This window comes from Rhinolophus ferrumequinum, chromosome 7 (genome assembly GCF_004115265.2).
Source record: "Rhinolophus ferrumequinum isolate MPI-CBG mRhiFer1 chromosome 7, mRhiFer1_v1.p, whole genome shotgun sequence".
In the NCBI taxonomy this organism is placed as follows: Eukaryota; Metazoa; Chordata; class Mammalia; order Chiroptera; family Rhinolophidae; genus Rhinolophus; species Rhinolophus ferrumequinum.
In genome coordinates, this window is record NC_046290.1 from 23,681,532 (window position 1) to 23,702,184 (window position 20,653).

At 34.8% G+C, this 20,653-nt stretch overlaps 2 protein-coding genes across 3 annotated transcripts in view; one reads left to right on the forward strand and one right to left on the reverse strand.

Annotated features, from left to right (window-relative positions):
- Positions 1–3,290, forward strand: part of SKP2 (S-phase kinase associated protein 2) — a 31,250-nt gene extending 27,960 nt beyond the window's left edge. Inside the window, exon 10 of the mRNA XM_033111287.1 lies at positions 1,377–3,290. Coding sequence (XP_032967178.1) covers positions 1,377–1,590 — 214 coding nt within the window. The 3' untranslated portion in view covers positions 1,591–3,290. The remainder of the gene's footprint in view (positions 1–1,376) is intronic.
- Positions 3,291–5,861: 2,571 nt separating this feature from the next.
- Positions 5,862–20,653, reverse strand: part of NADK2 (NAD kinase 2, mitochondrial) — a 42,085-nt gene continuing 27,293 nt past the window's right edge. Inside the window, exons 8-13 of one of the 2 annotated variants that reach the window (XM_033110954.1) lie at positions 20,056–20,121; positions 18,605–18,700; positions 12,479–12,534; positions 12,288–12,341; positions 9,899–10,022; positions 5,862–7,978 (exon numbers count right to left, since the gene is read on the reverse strand). In XM_033110954.1, the coding sequence (XP_032966845.1) occupies positions 7,840–7,978; positions 9,899–10,022; positions 12,288–12,341; positions 12,479–12,534; positions 18,605–18,700; positions 20,056–20,121 (535 nt within the window). In that variant the 3' untranslated portion in view covers positions 5,862–7,839. The remainder of the gene's footprint in view (positions 7,979–9,898; positions 10,023–12,287; positions 12,342–12,478; positions 12,535–18,604; positions 18,701–20,055; positions 20,122–20,653) is intronic. The other variant, XM_033110955.1, reaches the window with a different exon arrangement.

A 20,653-nucleotide genomic window follows, 5' to 3' on the forward strand; every position in this document is an offset into this window, starting at 1 on the left:
TTCTTTCTGATTTTCTTTTAGGTCTATTGTGACCTTCAGATCTTATTGTCCCCTTATGAACACCAAGCATATTGATTTTATTTGGATAGTACTGTTGTTTTCTAAATTACCCTTCATGCTCTAGACAGCTAACATATTAAATCTCTCTGGTGTTTTAAATCTCTATTAAACAATACACTTAGAATAAATACACTTAGAGGAGTAGTGGAAAGGTGGGGGCAACAGGTTAGGAGGTGTTAAGGCAAGATGAGCAGTTTCAGTTCCTTAAACACGAGGGAAGCAACACAGGTTTTGAAGCAGGAGAATGACGTCATCTGAGCTAGGCTTTAGGGAGATGCTTGGACATTGGTATATAGGACCAGCTGGAAGGAAGAAAGAAAGATTGGAGGCAGGAAAGACTGAAGGACCATTATCATAAGGAAAGTTTGTTACTTAATTACTGGCAATATGAAAATATAAAGGATGCTTCTAACTCTAGGTTAGCGGTATGTTCATTGATCTGCAGTGGGATTTTGTTGACGTTCCAAACTAAATATTCCCTTTCCTGAGACTTTGTACTGTGTGTCCCAATCTGGAGCAAATACAGATCAGAGAGATGTATGTCTAAGCACATAGATCTGGGGTAGGAAGAAAGAATCATTACCAAAAAGTATTTACTTTGGGTAAAAGAGCTCCCTTTTGTGTGTCTGTGTGAACCAGCATTTCCCTGTTGACAATTATACTTCACCTCATGTGGAACACCTAAGAAGATTAGCTTTTATGTGACAAAAAAATGGTAATGTGTAGAGAGGTATGAAGGCTGCTGCCTCCTCTAAAGGTGTGACTGATCACCCCTTTTCTCCCTTGGCACCCAACTACATAACCCCGTCTAAAATATCTTAGTGAAGTCTGTTAGTTTCCATCACATATAATGGACTTTTTGACTGTTCACTATGAAGTTGTCAGCCCTGCTGACTTCTTTTGAGAGGGGGAGCCTAAGGTCAAGCCCTTACATTGCACGTAACCTTTGGTGACTTCCAGCTGATGCCACAGTAAAACAGTTAGTCTTACCATCACTAGCTTGCTAGCTTCTCCTAATAACACAGTAACACCTTTCAGTATAAATCAAGAATGGAGAAAGGCAGCAAATACGATTGGATTTTAAACAAACCTTGGAGTTTTTCAGTTCATAGAAATTCTACAAAATGCACTGGCACGTCTCCTAAGGCCATGGTTGGAGTCACCTTTGCTATTTTCTTAAATCACTGATTGCAAATCATGCTTTCAGGGTGCATTTTATTGAATATGATACAAAGTGTCAAAACCAGGTCATGTAACTCTAGTGAAACAGTTTCCATAGATACTGTGACTCTGAAAGTTTCTCTCTTCCTTTCCAGTGAACTTGGAGAAATTCCCACACTAAAAACACTGCAAGTTTTTGGAATCGTGCCAGACAGTACCCTTCAACTGTTAAAGGAAGCTCTTCCTCATCTACAGATCAATTGCTCCCATTTTACCACCATTGCCAGGCCTACTGTTGGCAACAAAAACAACCCGGAGATATGGGGCATCAAATGTCGACTGACATTGCAAAAGCCCACCTGTCTATGAAGTATTTATTGCAGGATGGTGTCTCTTTTTTTTTGGAACAGGGAAAATAGTAGGAAGCCCAACTGCCGGAGTACTCAGCTATTTTTGTTCTTGGTTTTCCCGTTGCCTTCATCCTGCAAGTATATCCAAGAACCATTTGAGAGAGAAAACTATGAAGTGTTGCTTTTTATAAATGACTACAAAAGCTTCTGTCACTGCTATGCCCTTACGAACCTAAGTGTAGGACATAACAAAATTTTAGGAAAGTGAGCCTGTAATTTCAAGATATCTTAAAGAGCAAAATTTGAGCCATCTCTTTCAGTGCCCTTATTAAATCTGTTTAGACTCAAGCTTAAAAATCACCAGCAAATCATTTTCATGATTCTGTATGGTAACTTAACTTTCCTATTTAATTCTCTAGTATTGCTTTGTAAGACATAGATTGGGAGGATAATATGCTGTTTGTATTGTGTGGGCTGAACAGTAAGAATCATAGAATAGGAGATTTGTTGGCAGTCTTTTCTGGGGATAGAAAAAGAAAAATACTCATTTCAACTTTATCTTTTCATTTGTAGTTAGGCGCTTGTAAGTAACTAGCCCTGAGAAATCCACCTCAAAACCTAAGTAAAAAACAACCAACCAACCAGCCAGAGGTACAGAGTTGACGTAGAATTTGAAGGTTCAGGAGGCAGCTTCTTATGACAGGTTAATCCCCTGTAAATCACATGGATAAGTAAACTTGACTCATTTCCCAGAATTCTAAATTAGCTGAAGAGATATAATTGTGGTCTTACAACTTTATGATCAAATGATGTTAACATGGGTTCTTTAGCTTTTTAAATGCCTTGCTTTGTTTTAGAAACGTGGTAATAACCAGTCAGTCTCTGTTCTGGAAATGCTGATGGAAGGCTGAACTAAAGTTGCCTGCCATTTTCTTTCATTGCTGAGGTCCTTGAAGTTATTTTTGTATTACTCTGGAATCAAGTACTTTTAATCGTCCTTTGTTTTTTTAAAGTGTCTCCCACAATGGTTGCTTGAAACTACCCATTTTACAAGGTTACTGGACCTAAAGTTCCCTAAGAAGAACTGCATGTTCCTCTCAATCACAAATACAATAGAAGCAGGTGTATGTTCCATAGTTTCAGAGCAGAAAGCACAGCGTGCACCTGCACACAAGTTAACTCAGGTGGTGAACCTTTTGTAGCTTCAGTGATTTTTTTAAATGGCACACAGTAGAAGCAAGAGAGTTAAATTCTACTTAAAACACACACACACACACAAAACACTAATTTCTTGTGTAAATTGATGACCTCCCCATATGTGCAAAATGGAATAGAAAAGCCAAAACCTACCACTTCTATTAACATTGTTTTTTTAATCAGATTTTTCAATGTTAGAAACAATGGTATGAAGTGCCCTTATCTGCCTGTATCTAAGGAAGAACATTTTAAAGTAGTTATACTGGAAATGATTATGTTTCAATTTTGTAGTAGTTAAAAAGTGCTAAATACTACTTGAAATTCTTGTTTACAGATTAGTGACGAGGGCCGGTGATAGGATCCGGTTGCACTCTGACTTCCGGATGCCCTCAAACATGCAGTACTTCCAAACTCAAGTCCAGCCATAAGCTATTTTGCTAACATGACAGAGTAATCTGTATTTTTGTATGTGATTTCTACTTTTATAGACTTGTTTTAAAATAAAGCACATTTTTATAAAAATGTGTACTTCAGCTAAGTCGTATTTTTTCTTTCTCTTTTCCTTAAGTACTGTAGTTAAAATTATCTGACTTATTTCACTTAGCATAATCCTGTCAAGGTCCATCCATGTTGTCGGAAATGGTAAGATTTTATTTTTTTATGGCTGAATAATATTCCTCTGTGTGTGTGTGTGTGTGTGTGTGTGTGTGTGTAACGAAAACACTTAACTTGAAAAGTATATTAACCTCTATGTTCATTGTAGCATCATTTACAATCACCAAGATATGGAAACAACCTAAATGTCCATTGATGGATGAATGGATAAAGAAAAGGTGGTATGTATTAATATCGTCTACCCATTTTTTAATCGGATTGGTTTTTTGTTTGGTTTTTTGCTGTTGAGTTGTATGAGTTCTTTATATATTTTGGACATTAACCCCTTATCAGATATATGACTTATACATATTTTCTCCCATTCGGTAGTTCGCCTTTTCGTTTTGTTGATGGTTCCCTTGCTGTGCAGAAACTTTTTAGTTTGATGTAGTCCTCCTTTGTTTATTTTTGCTTTAGTTGCCTTTGCTTTTGGCAAAAAAAACAAACAAACAAAAAAAAACATCGCCAAGACCAATGTCAAAGAACTTACTGCCTATGTTTTCTTCTAGGAGTTTTATGGTTTCAGGTCTTACATTCAAGTCTATAATCCATTTTGAGTTAATTTTTGTGTATGGTGTAAAATTGTGGTCCAGTTTCCCCAAAACCATTTATTGAAGAGACTGTTCTTTCCCTATTGTATATTTTTGGCTCCTTTGTCATAAATTAATTGAACATATGCATGAGTTTATTTCTGGGTTCGCTGTTTTGTTCCATTGATCTATGTGTCTGTTTTTATGCCAGTACCATGTTGTTTTGATAACTAGAGCCTTGTAATATAGTTTGAAATTAGGGAGTGTGATGCCTCCAGCTTTGTTCTTTATCAAGATTGCTTTGGCTATTTGGGGACTTTTGTGGTTCCATACAAATTGTAGGATTGGTCATTCTATTTCTGTGAAAAATGCCATAAAGTTTTGATAGGAATTGCATTGAATCTGTAGATTGCTTTGGGTAGTATAGAGATTTTAACAATATATAAACTCTTCCAATCCATGAGCACAAAATATCTTTCCATTTATTTGTCTTCAGTATCATCAGTTTCTTATAGTTTTCAGTGTACAAGTCTTTGACTTCCCTCATTAAATTTATTTCTAAGTATTTTATTATTTTTGATACACCTATAAGTGGAATTGTTTTCTTAATTTACCTGACAGTTCATTATTAGTTTGTAGAAATGCAACAGATTTCTATATTATTGACTTTGTATCCTGAAACTTTACTGAATTTGCTTATTAGGTCTAATAGTTTTTTGGTGGAGTCTAGGATTATATATGTCATCTGCAAAGAATGACAGTTTTGCCTCTTCCTTTTCAATTTGAATGTCTTTTTTTGCCTAATTGATCTGGCTAGGACTGACTGATACTCTCTCAAGTCTCTTAACCTTTATGTTCCCCCCACTTTTTTTCCTTGCAGTTTATTTATTGAAACTAGGTTGTTTGTCCTGTTTCACATTCTGGATTTTGCTAATATAACCCCTGGAGTGATATCTAACAGGTGTATCTTGCTCCTAAATCCATAAATTCGTAGTTAGATCTAGCAGCAAAGGGCTCTAGACCAAGGGTGATTTTGCACACCAGGAGACATTTGGTATTATCTGAAGACATTTTTGATTGTCACATGTGGAGAGGTGCTATTGGTATCTAGTGGGTAGAGGGCTAAGGATGTTTTAACCACCCTACCAAAAACAGGACAGCTTCTGTTTAACAATGAAATATGTGGTCCAAAAATGTCAATAGTGCCGATGTTGAGAAACTCCGATCTAGAGGCTCATCTTAACAATGTTTTTATAGCAAGGACATACTTGAGAGGTAGTATCATGTTCTGCCATCAAGAGACACATAACGTCTGGGTATCATTCTGCCTCTGGCCCTTGATTCTTCCTCCTGTGCCTTAACCATAGGTTGCAGAGACAGGGGAGGCACTCGGGCCAAGGGCAGTATTTTTATTTCTGGATAAAGTGAGACTGTGTCCCTTCTATCCTGGTGAACTCAACTGCAGTCCAACATTTACCGAAGATCTACAATACAGGAAACTGAACAACGGCACAGGGGAGGATGCAGCGCACGGGGAGAGGCACTAATAAGTCCAGGGACCGGGAAAACTAGAAAGAAACCTCTTTCCATTGGATTCCCGAACCCTGGGACAGGCAAAAAGGCAACTCCTCTTGTTATCACGGCTTTCGCCATGAATATAAAGACATATGGAACATCAAAAATACTAAGTCAAAGTTAGCTGAGGGTCTAAACTTACAAGGTAAGCACTTTACCCTCTAATATTAACAAATCCTGGTTCTGTGTCAAAGATTAGCAGTGAATGAAGTGAACAGGGCACAGAATAATACATAGCAATGGAGAAAAAGACTTGAAACATTTTGGGAAAATCTGGTTTTCAAATAATGACCCCATAAGAGTTAAGGAAGTAAGTGAAACAAAAAAGAAGAAATAACAATAGTTTAATTTTATTCACTTACAGTTGCCATTAAAGGTTAGTTCATAAAAACATTTTGGCTATTCTAACATCCTTTGCCTCTCATCACCTCTTACAAATAATACTCACCACATAGCAGAAATATTAGAAGTTATACTGCAAATGGAGCACATTAAGTATTTTTTAAACCTTTAAAATATGGCTTATGAACAATTTTATACAGGTTACCTATTAATGTTACATATTAACAGATCTATGATACCATTACGGACAAATTTCCTTGACCTTAAAGACAGAGTTGGCATTTTTGTCAAAAAGGCATTTTAAATCTAGGGAGTTTCTATACTTCTTTATAAAGTATATCATTTTTAAATCAAACTGGAAACTAGACCCAACTGGTTTTTTGTTTTTGTTTTTGTTTTTGTTTTTGTGCATCATGTGACCTCTTTGCTAATGAGTATCTATTGCAGATACTATTAACTAAGAAAAGAAAAGCAGATTCTTGTTTTGGATATACATCACAACTTAGGTTACCTTTGTATAGTAATATTTATACAAAAAAATCTGACAAGAACCTGTTAAATGTTGGGAAAACTAAGAGCACTCAATGTAATTATACATCCTAGCTTTTACAGATTTTACTTCTGAGTTCACTAGACTCAAGTTTTATCAAGATATAGTCTGTTTAATTCATCAGTGTACGAGTATATCCAGCACTTGAGACAGCATTGCACAGAATGGGTTTTCAATAAATATTTCAACGATTAAACAAAAACTTTCAACAGCAAGTAAAAACACATACAAATTTGAATAAATGGCATGAGAATACCAATCGTCTCATGATGCAGCAACAGATGCTTTTTGTAAAAATTCTAAGAGTACGTGTAGGTAGATCAAGAATTAGATAAAAATAATTTCCTCCCCAAATAAAGGAACTCTCATGGAGGGGGGAGCGGGGGGCCGAGGCAAGCCATAACATTTTATCCTCCAAAGCTAATGTGTGAGACTTGGAATATGAGCTAGGTGAAAACTACCGTGATATTAAAAGTAGGGCAATTCCACAACTAATGTGTTTTGCATATTTATTAAAGAACCCATTTTCTTTCTGACAATACTCTGAATACTAGACGAAAATATTTTTTAAGGGTTTGACCAAACTCCTAACAGAATATGTCTAATAAGTTCATCCTTTTAGTCTTTGAATCCATGTTAGAGAGTTTTAAATATGGAAGAAATCTATTAGACTCAAATCATTTTTTAAAAAATTGTCTAGGACCTCAAATAGCTATTGGATAATTAGTACATTTGTAACAGAATCATAATTTTCTCCAGTTATAAGTATTTCACCCAGCACTGCCAAAACTAACCTGAAAGTCAATTAAATGAAAACTATAATTTCAAAAATGATTGTGAACTTTTTAAACCAATAAAGAGTCATAACAAGATCACTGTGTTTTGAAATTAGAAAATTCTTAGCACATATAAAAACATATTTACCTACCTCAGTTAGGTCAATGTCAGGATTTATCAAAACTCTGCATCAAAATTTTTTAAAAATCTTGATTTTTAGGTGCTATAAAAAATATACACTAATCAAATGATATGTGTTTGTTCTGACCAATTCCACAAAGTTTGGAGGAAAGGGAAAGAAAAAAGTTAAATTTCAAATCCTAAACATTTAATCTTTTATTTGAACCTACCTCTCTAAGTTTAAAAAGATATCAGCACTCTTGGATACCAATCATTAAGTTATATAGAAATTTCCCTGGTATCAATTCTAAACTGTTTAGTTCATCCATTTTCTTATATAGTGAACATCTTTTCCATCAGAATCCAACAGAAGAATAATGCAAATCTCACCTTCTTAGTCACCTTTGAGCCCAAGGCCAACTAGTCTCAACAGTAACCAAAAAATGTAGCTTTATAACTGGTAGTCTGTTTCTACAGTAGAGTATTTTCTCAGTAATCAAAACTTGTCATCTGAGGAAATCTTTCACTGTTCGAGAAGCACAGTTCGAAGCTCATCTTCTTTATTGATCATCATTGAAGCAATTGCTCCGTCATTAAACTCAAAAGAAGTTCCTCCATCCACAACCATACAGGCATCCCAACAACGAGAACGAACACAAACCCTAAGCAGAAAGCAACATTTCATTAAATATTAAAAGTTTTCTTAACCCTAAGTAATGTTTTCTTTAAAACACTTAATTTTTATCTAAACTGGTAGATCGTCGGGCCTGGATTTTAAAAATCGAGTTGCTCTTTGGTATGAGAGAATTAGTGACTATGTAAATATATGGGTACATTATCAAAATCTCAAATTTAAATGTTTAGGATACCTCCATTCACCCAAACATCTGAGTGAACAAGTTCAGACTTGATGGAACTCACAGGCTTTCTTCATATGTTTGAATGTTGAGTTATTGCCATTATAAGTATTTTAAGTATTGAGCATGAATATAACTATTTTCATGTAAAACTTTTAAACTTAAGTAAAACACACAGAAGAGGCACAAATTATTAGGGTACAGCCCAACACACCTGTGTAATCATTCCCCAAATCAGGAATCAAGTGTGACCCAGTTCCCAGGAAGCTCCCTCACCGCCCTCTCCCAATCACTGCCCAGCCCCTCCCAAGCACATCCACTGTCCTAATTTCAGTCATTAGGGAAGTAATAGCTTCATCTGTTCTTGCACTTTATATAAATGGGAGAATACAGTATGTATGCTTGTGTCTGGCTTCTTTTGCTCAATAGTACGTTGGTGAAATTCATCCTTGTTATTACAAGTAGTTGTATTGTGTTCATTTTCATTGCTGTATGAAAACACTTCCATTGTATAAAAATAGCAAAATTTATGTCTCTTCTACTATTCATGGACATTTGGGTTTTTGCCTATTTGGGAGCAGTGCTGCTATTAATATTCTTGAGCGTGTCTTTTGGTGTATACCATATTCTGTTGGATATATACCTATGCTACATGTACTCATCTTTTGTTATCGGTATAATATTGAATATTACAATTTTAATACAGTTCTTTTCCTTTCTTAAACTGTGTGTACATTTTTTTGGCATCCTCTGTATATCCTGGATATGAGTCCATTGCTGGATATAGGTACTGTAAATATCTCACTCTGTGGCTTGCCTTTTCATTTTTTATTGGTTTCTTCATTAATACAAGTTCTTAATCCTAATGTACTCAATTTGTGAATCTTTGGTTGTTAAAATGCTTTCTATGATGTGCTTAAGAAATACTTTCCAACCACCAACGTCATGCAGCTATTCTCCTATTTATATAAGCAAGAATTTAAATGAGTCTTGAGTATAGATTTCTTGATTAATTAAAATCAACTCTCAAATGAGTTAAGTGATTTTTAAGTAAGATGAGTTTGTTTTTTAAGTGTCTTTCTTGGAAAAAAAAGCAATGATATATTTTCAAGAAAGAAAATATGCACACTATAAGCAGCAATTTCTAATTAAACTATTCTCTGCTTACCATGAAACAGATTACATTTTTTCATAATTATAGTAAGTTTTCTTGTTAGTTTGGAAAATTGGACAACCTTTACAAAATAAGAAATTATTTTCATTTATGTATATCCTCCCCCTTAAAAATAAAAAACAAGCAAATTTAACAGATATGGGAGAGAAAAGAATTCTACTCTAAAGGTTTACTGCTATACAATATAGATTTTACATAAATGTTTATCCTGCTTTTATTCCACAGCATATGAAAAAAAGTTGCTTTCCAGTCAGTTTCTTTTAAAATGATAATTCGATCTTATTGTGGTCTTAATACATTTTTTTAAAAAAGACAAATCCACATCACCCAATTAAGTAATTATGTTCCTTCTATTCAGTTTCTCTAAAATGATACATTAAGTTTTGGAAAAAAATACCATTTTAGCCAGGTTAGCATGATACCGAAGGTTCTACTCCCACCATATTTAGTTTGAATGAAATCAAATACTTATAAAACCAAGTGTTTTATAATACAAGTGTGCTTTATAATACAGGAGATGAAAAACAGTCAGTCACACTTTAGAAGCTTACTTTGAGGTGAAACAGCGCTGACGACTGCTTGAAAAAACTCTGTTTGCTATTGGTTCTCGAATACTGAAAAGTATTTTGGGTTCTTCTGGACTGTAGAGCAGCGATTCATTATATTCATTTGTTACTATGAAGAAAGAAAAACCAAATATTAGCACTTTCAATAAAAGATGGTCACTTGAGAAGTGCAAAATGAACTATTCCCCAACTTAAAAGCAGTTCTGTTCCAAAGATCTGTTAGCTAGCAAGTTTCTTGGAACTCACAAAATAGTCCATTAGAAAAAACAAAACACCTTATAAATGAGGAGTGGGTTCCAAGATTAGCCCACAAAAGCCTACATCACTGACAATATAGAAGAAGTAAATACATTTAGGAAAAAGAAAAAAAAAACTACAAAGTTAATAATTAAACAAAAATAAGAGGAACTAGTTTATGGCACTCAAAAATGAAACTTGAGTTGCCATATTCCCCCTGCCAAATTCTTATCCAAAATACCATGTCAAAGAGTTTATAAGCATAATTATAAGTTAATAGTCTTGCTATAAAATGCAGTCTCAAACAATGACAGGTCATATGCTTTCTCTACTGAAAATGCCTTTACTCAAGATAGTTTCAGAAATCTTTGGGACCTGCTTTCTCTCTAACAAAGAGGCATGTGAGAGTTAGCATGCAAAGCACAAACTGGTTAGTCAACTGGACAAAGAAATGAGGCTTGAAAGAACGTTTAATTGAATAGAACATTAAAAGACATTACAAGACTGTCAGATAATCTAACTTCTTTACCAAAATTTCATTTGAATTATTTGGTTTCTATTAAAAAATCTAATTCACTCTCAAAAATAAAAAGTTGCCTCTGGGAACACACATAAAATATGTGTTAGCTCTGAAGAAAGTAGTTCCAGAAGTAATGGTGACTGCAGCACTGGCATTCACTATTGCTGCTGAAGAGCTTCAAATCCGCAGTGTAATAACATTCATTCAGTTTATTAAGGGAAAAACAATCACTTATACCCTTAAATTAATTTACATACCTGATATAAATATCAGTTGGTCTATATACACTATGTTTTAAGATAAACTACATAATGAAGAATCAATTACTATAAATGCCTAATTTTCCTTTTCTTGATACAGGTTTAATGCTAATGTTAGCTCATAAACCATGATTAAAATAATCTTTTAGGTCTCAAATTGAGAGAGGGCGAACAGAGGCCATTTTAGAGAAATGAAAAGGACTTCAGATATTTAGTCCTGTTTTTAAACTACTTTAGAGGCAAACCATCTCCCCAACCAAGGAATTCTTATGTAGAAATCCAAAATATACAGATAAATGAACTGATACTGCTAAAATATTTTATCATGTATTGCTAAATCATTTTAAAGGCAACCAACAGGAATGAAATTATTCTGATAACTCAAATTCAAGTATCTGTGTTTATGGATGGATGACAGTTACAGTCTTATGTGTTGATATCCATTTGTGTCTATATTTTATTTTAGCTGTATATATTTTTAAAAATCCTTACAAAGGTAAGCATGTGCAACAGTAAATGAGTTTGGGTTTTTCTGTTTTTTAAAATAAATTTACCTTAAAATCTTAGGATACTCTTTAATTAAACAGAGACAGTAAGAAAAGCTTTAGTTTGAGGTCTGTACAAAAGTGGTCCTGGTAGATGAGTGAACTTTGGAGTGTTAAAATTTTATATGCAAATCAAATGAATGTGTTATTCAATTTAAGCTTTAAGTATTTTTTAAAATAAAATTTAAAGAATTAATTTGAAGAACCCCTATGCGCCAGTGATCTACTTGCCCTCCCTCATTTTACAGTTGAGGAAGCAGAGGAGTGGAGAATGATAGTCTTGCCCATAGTTTCACAGTGAGTGCCTGGTTGGTCTGGGATTGGAACCCAGATCTTCACATTCCCTGGTCAGTATCCTGTCTCCCAACAGTGCTAGTTCTCTTAAAGGACCCTGAAGTAACTGGGCAGTTGGTAGGAGATAGTTAAAGAGGACACCTTAGTGAATATGAAGATAAGCATTCACAGCTCAGTGAATTCCTTTTTGTTCAGAGGATAGTAATGGCACACTGAGTTTAGGGGTGCATTCCCCATTTGCCAGGAATGTATTTTTCTGTGTTTCCCTATTCCCCAGGACATGGTTGCAGTTGCACTGTTTTTGAGATAGAGGTTATGTTTCACAGCTGACAAAAATCATAATATAAAGGCCAGTTTTAAAACTTTTATTTAAAAATATTTAAAGGGATATTAAGAGCATGTTTGAGTCAAAAAAGTAGTGCTTTGCTAATTAGACAAGCACACTTCACAATAACATCCTTAAAAGTGATATAGAACTTAAATGAAACTGTTAGCAATTATGATCATTTGTCACTGACCTTTCTCTACCAATTCTCTGTTCAACGGAAGACTTAAATTTCCTTGTCGTTTAGCTATTGAAAAAGGAAAGGGGGAAAATATCTTGATTAAATAAAATGTTTTGTATCATATAATAGCAAACACATAATAAAACATACATTGTGTATAGCATATTATAAATATAATATATAATAGCAATTTTGGTACTCACCAATATTTAAAACATCTTCCACAGCCTGAGTTGCAACCCTGTTAATATTGAATGACCTAGAAACAAACACCACATAAATTCTTTCTTGTTTCAATTCTAAAAACATACTAAAAATGAAAAAGGAATAATCTACTTAATATACAAAGAACTCTTAGAAATTATCAGGGATAAAACAACAAAAAGACAATAGCCACCTCACCCAGTTTTAAAAAGTGTGTAAAAGTACATGGACAAACAGTTCATGGACATATATGAAAAAAATGCTCAATCTTACTCATACTTAAGGAAATACAAATTAAAACAAGCTTTTTCTCAGATTTGCAAGAATTAAAAACTAACAAACAATGTATTGGCATGGTACGGGAAAAGGAGTATTCTCATGCGCTGATGGGATTATAGAAGTTGTAGTCAGAGAGCAATTCTGCACTATTAAAATTTAAAATGAACATATTCTTCAATCTAGTATTTTATCCTACAAGATACACACAATACACAAAGATGTGTACAAAGATATTTACTGAAGCATTGTTTCTAATAGCAAAACAACTCAAATATAAATATATATATCACACGAAACTGATTAAATAAATTATAGCTACTCAGCAGAGTACTACCTAGATATTAAAAAGAATAAAATAGAACTGCATGTGCTGATATGGAGAGGTAACTCATATGTTTAAAAAAAACCAAAGGCATTATATAGTATATATATATTACTTATCTATTTTACTTATATTAAAAATATATATAGTGATTGTGTCTAGAGATTAGTATTAGAGAGATGAAATTAAAGGAAGACTAGCTTTTCATTGTATACCCTTTTGTACTATTTAACATTTTTTAATATATATATTTCTTTAAATCATAAAAAGGTTAGAAATCTTTTCCAAGTATGATGCCTTACGTAACAACTTAAAAACAAATGTTAACACAAATATGAATAACTTTTAAAAGTAGCTGTCCTGGGGTCTATAAAGATGGTTAAGGAAAGGTTTAAAACAAATAAAATTCCTCTAGGAAATTCAGAAGTATTCCACTGCCTCACAACTCTTCTCATATGGCATCAGATCATCCTAATGAAAAGGAATAACCTGCTGAGTCACACAGCTCTAACCTAATTCAGTGGCTCTTAATTTCTTTGAGGAGGGGAGGAGTAAGAAATACTCCACATACCATTCTAACCCTATATTCTTCACATTTTGAGAAATATGAAAACATTTTAAACATCCTCTTTAAAAAAATGCAGATACACCAATTTTTACATTAAAAATTTGGGGTCATTCACAGACCAAATCCCTGTGCTAAAAAAATCTAGAATCTGGCCCTTGTCTATTCTATTTTCCACCATTGTCTGCCCTCCAATTTCACATTCCTACCACACCAAGCTCATTCTTGCCTTTGTACCTTTGTTCATACTTACTATGTGGTAAGAAAGTACTTTAAGTGTCCTGACTTTCTTATTGTTTAGTATGAGGTCCACAATACCTATTTCACTATTACTACTATCACACACTACGAGACGTAAAACACCTAGGGCCCTACCTGGTTCATGGCAAGAACTCAACATTGAATGAAAATGTCAAAAGCAAGGGTTTGTATAAGTGATACTCTAATTCCTCAGGATATCCACATTATTGGAAAAAGATACTGTTTTAGCATTCCCTCTAGTGTAAATCTAAGAGTCACTTAAAAATGAACTGTGTTTATGAGGATTGCATTGAATTATATAAAGGGCAAATTATTTTGGTAACTAATATCTCCTCATTGTAGTTAAGGCTTAAGAACAGAAGTCTACTAATATTCCTAGATTCCTATTATTAGGGATACCACAATTCAACCCAAACTAAGCCTTCTAAATTGGGATTAAATTAAGATTAATTTCCTGGATCTCAGCCAATTCATTCTACCTTTAGAAGTGGTCTGCATTCTACATCAAAAGCAAACTATATGACTAAGCAGGTGTTAGCTAGCACATGACAACTTTTTTCTTGGGTCCACACCTTCACCATTCTAAGAGTTCCCATTTTAAATCAGACATAACTTCTAGTAAAGACAATGAAATAGACAAATTGAGTCTCATAGCTTCATCATCTAGTAAAACTTTCTCTCTTCACTTAAGAACACCTCCTCACCCTTACTTAAGTTTGCTAGGACAGAATGTATGGAGAAAGAGGATTGGGAGCAGTCTTAAGAACTAATGGAAAAATGTATGATCCCACTTTGTAGTACTTCTCCCAGAGTCTGCAGCAAATCATGTTCCAACTAGGAAGGGGACTGAGGTGATAATGCAATAATTCAGAGACACCTGCTGTGTCCAACCCCTCTTTGCCATTTAGCCATGTGATTGAGTTCTAGCTAAAGGAACGAGAGTGGACGTCACGGAAAGCACTTCTAACCCTGTCTTGCAAACCTCCTACACGTGACCCTCCATGCTTCCATGCTTGTCCTCCTTCTGTGACTTGATGTAAATGAGCACAGCGACTTTCGGAGCTGTTTAAAATATGGTAGAGCTGCATGACGGAAGGAGCCTGGCTCCCTGAATCACCACTTGGAGGAGAAGCCACCTGCCAATTAGAACACCCACTCTTTACAAGAACAAGAAATAAACTTCTATTGTGTTAAGCCACTGATACTGGGGGTTTATCTGTCACAACAACTAGCGTATACTTAAGTTATATATTTCCACACTTTATATTCAAAGCAAGGGCTGAGAAAGTCACATGGGAATACAAACTTTTCTCTCTCTGTATAAGAATTAAAAGAAATAGGCTAGCCTATTCTTTTCTTTCCAGTGATCCTTCAGGCATCTATAGTTAATCCAGAATTTAAATCCTGCTTTCACCATTAATTAGTTCCATAGCTTTCGGCAAGTCAGTTAACTTCTCAGATTCTTTATACTCTTTATCAATGAACAATGAAATCACCTACTTCCAGAGTACTTTTGAGAATTTAAATAATATACTTAGTTTGGGACAAAGAAAATGCTCAGAATTGGTAGTGTGATAAGATAAAAATTATTAACGTATAGAAATGTATAGCTTTCTCTCAGCCTGTAGGATTCTCTTCTCTCCCCCCCCATTTTCTGAAGAGAAAAAGGACAGAAGATGAATGGGAAATGCAATCGTAGCAAAAGAAGTATCAGTAATGGGAGTGGGAGGGCAGAACATGTTAGAAGTAAGCTGCATAGGCTGCGCAGGGACTGAATAACCAAGATGGCAGGGACAGGATATGGTTAGTGCGAGAGAGAGTTCTATGCCAGAGCACAGGAGACGACAGGGGATACAATAAGCAACACAGAAAAGACGAAAATTCTAATCTAAGCCGTACTTACTCCAATGCAACATCCACAGAGGACTCAACTATAAGATGTATGGCAGAGGAAGGGGGAATGCATGGCAACTTACGGGCTTATTCTTTATGCTCTTCTCACTATGGAAAGGTTGAAAACTAAAACTATCAAAATTACACACACACACACACACACACACACAAGGCAGAAGTCAAAGCCCACTGCCTTTAGCATAAGCACTATTTCAATGAGATTAGCAAATTTACCTTGATAATTCTTCAATACAGCCTAGGGGCTCATCTTTCAACTGTGTGATCTCTAGAGAGCGCCCTCTCTCCAATGAAAAAGGCATTGGTTTTGTAGTCAAGCACGCCTGTGCCTGTATCCAGGTTCTGACACTTACTAGTGGTGTGACCTCAGCCTAATTATCTGTCCTTCCTAAGCCTCATTTTCTTCCTTTACAAAACAAGAGACAGGATTTCTCTAAGGATTATAGTCAAGGTATAAAAAGTACCTGGCACAGTATATTCAAAGGAACAGGGGCTAAATAACTGAGAATTTGTACTATAATACATAAAACGTAACTTACAGAATCACAGAAGTTTAGAAGATAAAGTAATCTTACTATTTTATTTGTTCCATTTCTCTCATTTTGCAGAAAATGAAACTTGTACACGGTGGCAAAGATAGTCAGTGGTTTAGCCAGGTTTCTTAACTTCCAGGCCAGTATTCTTTTCAATAATAATCATTTTGCTCATTTTTAAAGGATGAGGATACTGGGAGAAGAAAAGGGGAAGGATATGGGAAACTTTCTAATTCTCAATCTAGTTTTCAACAAGTAACACACCATGTTGAGCAGAAAAGATGTTACGAAATTAAAGCTGTTAATGTTTTCAATTTATGAGATGGTTACAAAATAATTTTATAGCATATTATATGATTAATTTTATTGTTTCAAATAATTAATGGAAAAGTCACTTTAGAAATGTAGTTCTTCTCACTGGCCTTCAGGAAAATAAGGTCTTAACCAATCTTTTTAAATAATACTTTTCATTTTTTCCCAAAGGTTCATTTACTTGACTAAGATTAGGATTTTTTTTTAAGATTTTTAAGTTATTGAGTACTTATGAATGAACTGATATGATGTCTGAAAATTATGTCAAAATAATATGGGATGAGAGGAGATAGGGGAACAGAGGAAACAAGATTGGGCATGAGTGGATAAGAACTGAATCTGGCTAATGGGTAGATGGGGATTCATTATACTATTTTGCCTACTCTTGTATATGTTTAAAATTTTCCACAATAAAAACTTTTAAAAAGTTGTGCTGAAAAATAGGAAATAAAACTCCATTTTATACTATCCAAACTTAAGAGCACATTTTGATAAGCACTGTTTTAGCTGTATTAGTGAATGTGTAGTCATTTATTCAAAAAGTATTTGCACAAATATCTACTAGGTACTGTGCTATGCACACAAAAAAATTAAGCAGGAAAAAAAACAAAACACTAATCACCATCCTAAATGCCTCAAGTTGCTCAAACTAGCTGGGTATTAGCTTACTAGATAAATAATAACGTGGTAATTGCTACAATAGTGTAATGAGAAAAAAGTGCTGGGGAAGGACAAAAAAGGGATTAATTATGATTATGAAAGGAACTAAGATTTCCTACAAAGAATGATATTCGAAGACTATTTTTCAGCCAGTGGATGGAAAGTGAAGAGTGTTCAAACATTCAATGCAGAAAGAAGTTGCACTGAGGAAAAACAAAAAGCCCAGAGAGAACATAGCTTGTGCTGCGAATTGCAAGTAGCCTACAGTGTCTCCAGGGTGCTGACGGGTTAGGGCAAGGGCCTCAGGTCATTATTTGACAGACTGAGTAATCTGAACAGTCAGGAGTCAGTGAAAGTTTTAAAGCACAAAAGCGGTATAGTCATATTTTATCTATATTTTCGAAACATGACTCTGCTGGTAGTATGGATGACAGCCTGAAGAATAAAGAATATTCACCAAAAAGATGGAGGCTTGGACCAAATAGCAGTAGAAACTGAAAAAGGGGGTCAAAGACTTCCGAAGTACAACTAACTGGATTCAGAGACTGGTATGTGTAGAGGGGAGAATAGGGAGACCCGAAGGTAAGAGCCAGGTTTAGAGGAGTAATGTATTTTCTCTAGAGTATGAACTCAGGGTAAACAGTGATACTACGGGTATTAAGCAATACAAGGAACACAGGCAGAAAACCTGAAGACAATAAACTCAATTTTAAATGCACTAAATTTGAAAATGCTATTAACATTCTACCTACCAGTCAATTTAGAATAGGACTTTGTACTCAGGAGAGAAGGCTGCCACATATGAAAGAAGTCTGGGAGGCAGAAATCTAAGAAGCAGAAGAGACTACCCAGAAAGAGGATATAGGGGAAACAAGATACAAGAGACCCTAGGTTATCTCAGGTTGGGCTTTTAATGCACAAACCTCCAGCATGTTTTCAGTATTGTACTTTGCTTTCATTTCTTTACTATTATTTAAAAGTCTTCATTTTAAAAAATACATAGTACCAAAAAGATTTCTCATTTTTTTTTCTCTTTACAAACCTCGTGCAGTAGGCTAAATAATGACCAAGTAATGACCAAATTTAGGCTGCACCTGTAATCTAAGAAGTCAAGGCAAGACCCCATCCATGAGTGAAGCAGAAATTGAGCCAACCAACATGACACCACCAGGCGACCTCTTATGTATCAGAGACCTTAGATATGCCGTTATGAGGTAACAAGCAAATTACATTACTTAAAATACTTCACAAAAGTTGATAAGCGACATCCCAAGTTACTCACCAGGCCTTTGATCCTGTTCCAGTACACAAATTGAGCCCTGAACTCTTCTGTTTTTCCCATGGACCATCATCAACTGAAATCTCATAGTAGGAAGCCCTATGAATTGAGAACAGAAAACTGGATTTGCTGAATTTATGGCTCACAGTAAATAAGACAAACATCTTTTTCAGAACTGATGAAATCTAAGTAGACCAGCCTGACTTAGACATATCTTAGTGGACACATATCATGATGCTAATTCTAATACTGAAAGTGAATTCTAAGTGAAAAAGTTAAAAAAAAAATAAATCTGCATGTCTGCATCCCTCTGATCTATATGCTCCTTTCTATCCACACTTTTAACATTTTAAAGAGAGGCTTCTTGTAAATTTTTACCTAGCATTGCTGCTGCTGCTTTTATGGAATCTAACGTACACAGAGCCTTATTTCAGAATTCCAAAAGAAAATACCATTCTTAGGCAAGTTTCATTCCTAGTAGCTATTGCTTGATATGTCTCAATCTGTATCTAATCCTGCAAGTTACCGATAGTTTCTGTTAAATTTCTGTTTCTTAAGTTACATACTAATATGCTTTTTGAATTAACAGTAAGCTAACAGAGATAATAAAGTTCTAAAGAGAATTCTCAACCAGTACCAGTTCTCACAGTTCTCAACTAGTGAACAAAACTGGAGATAAAACTAAAACTGTAATTTCTTTAAAGATTTATATTTCTTAGAGTACTTCATAAAATGAAATCAAGTGGGTTTTCTGACACCAGCAAAAATGACACTATTCTTTAACTGCATGAATGTATAAATGATTTGCAACTATTCAAAGAACTTTTGAAACATGCAAAAGCCTATTTTGTAAACTATATCTTAAAATAATGGTGTCATTGATCAACCCTGGGTTATTTTCCTCCAGCAAATAAAAAAAAGTTACAATAAACCCTTAGTAAAATATAGCTTTCAAAATAATGACAATTATTAGACATACTTGCAAACACTAACACTCAATGGATAATTTCTTTCTTACTCTAACCCTTTCCATTTCTCCTGCCAAGCTCTGAATCTGAAGGTTTTACATGATAACAACTCCTTTTCATTTTTTTCTCTGAAGTCAGCGTTCTTCATAAAAATAAAAGATAGCAGGTTAATAGTCACATTTAATCTATTTCATAGCTTTGTTATGTCCTCTTAGAAAATTAGGAATTTTAGTCACATTAGGAGCCTATTATATACAGACAAGCCAGCTAAATCCATTGCCAGAATCACCCAGAAACGAGATTAGAGGTAAGTGTGGATAGAAGAGAAGCAGAGGTGGGGAGGAAGAGTAGTTAGGTGAGAGATGTTGAGCCCAAACGAATGAGCAAATTTAGTGTGATTCTCTCATGCAGGTTTACCAAGATTAGTCAACTCAGAGAATTTTTGTTTCAGGGAAATTATATTTTTAAGGCAGCAATAAAACTCACAGTCCCTTTAGAGTGGGTATACTTCTTCTTAAATTGTCCACTGATACAGCCCAAGAATAAGACATTCTAGGTTAGAACAAATAGGAGAAAAGAAAAGAAATTGGGCTTTTAAAATGTTCTTAAATCTAAGAACATTATAAATGAGGCAGGAATAATATTGCTGCATTTTATATTTTCCAAGGACGGCACCTAAGTTTTCGGGGCATAGTAAGCCTCAACACAGGATGTGCAATCGGAAATACTGAGTTTATATGACCGTTCTGAGGCTAATTATATGACCTTGGGCAAGTTATTTGAACTCTCCAAATCTCAATCTCGGTGTTTTCACTGATAAATACCACTACCTTTGTCACAGAGCTGCGATGAGCATTAAATGCGATAACATACACAATATATACAGTGCCTGACGTAGCAGGAGCCAGCAAATGTTCATTGCCTTCTGCCAAGTGTCTATGTCACAGCATCTTTAAAAATAAGTTCTGATACCTTCAATAGTGAAACCTTTTTCAATAGCATTAGAAGCCAACCCCTTGCTGTCCTTATCTCAGTAAAGATATAAAGTGAGGCATCGAAGAACACAAAAAGAAGCAGCATCAGA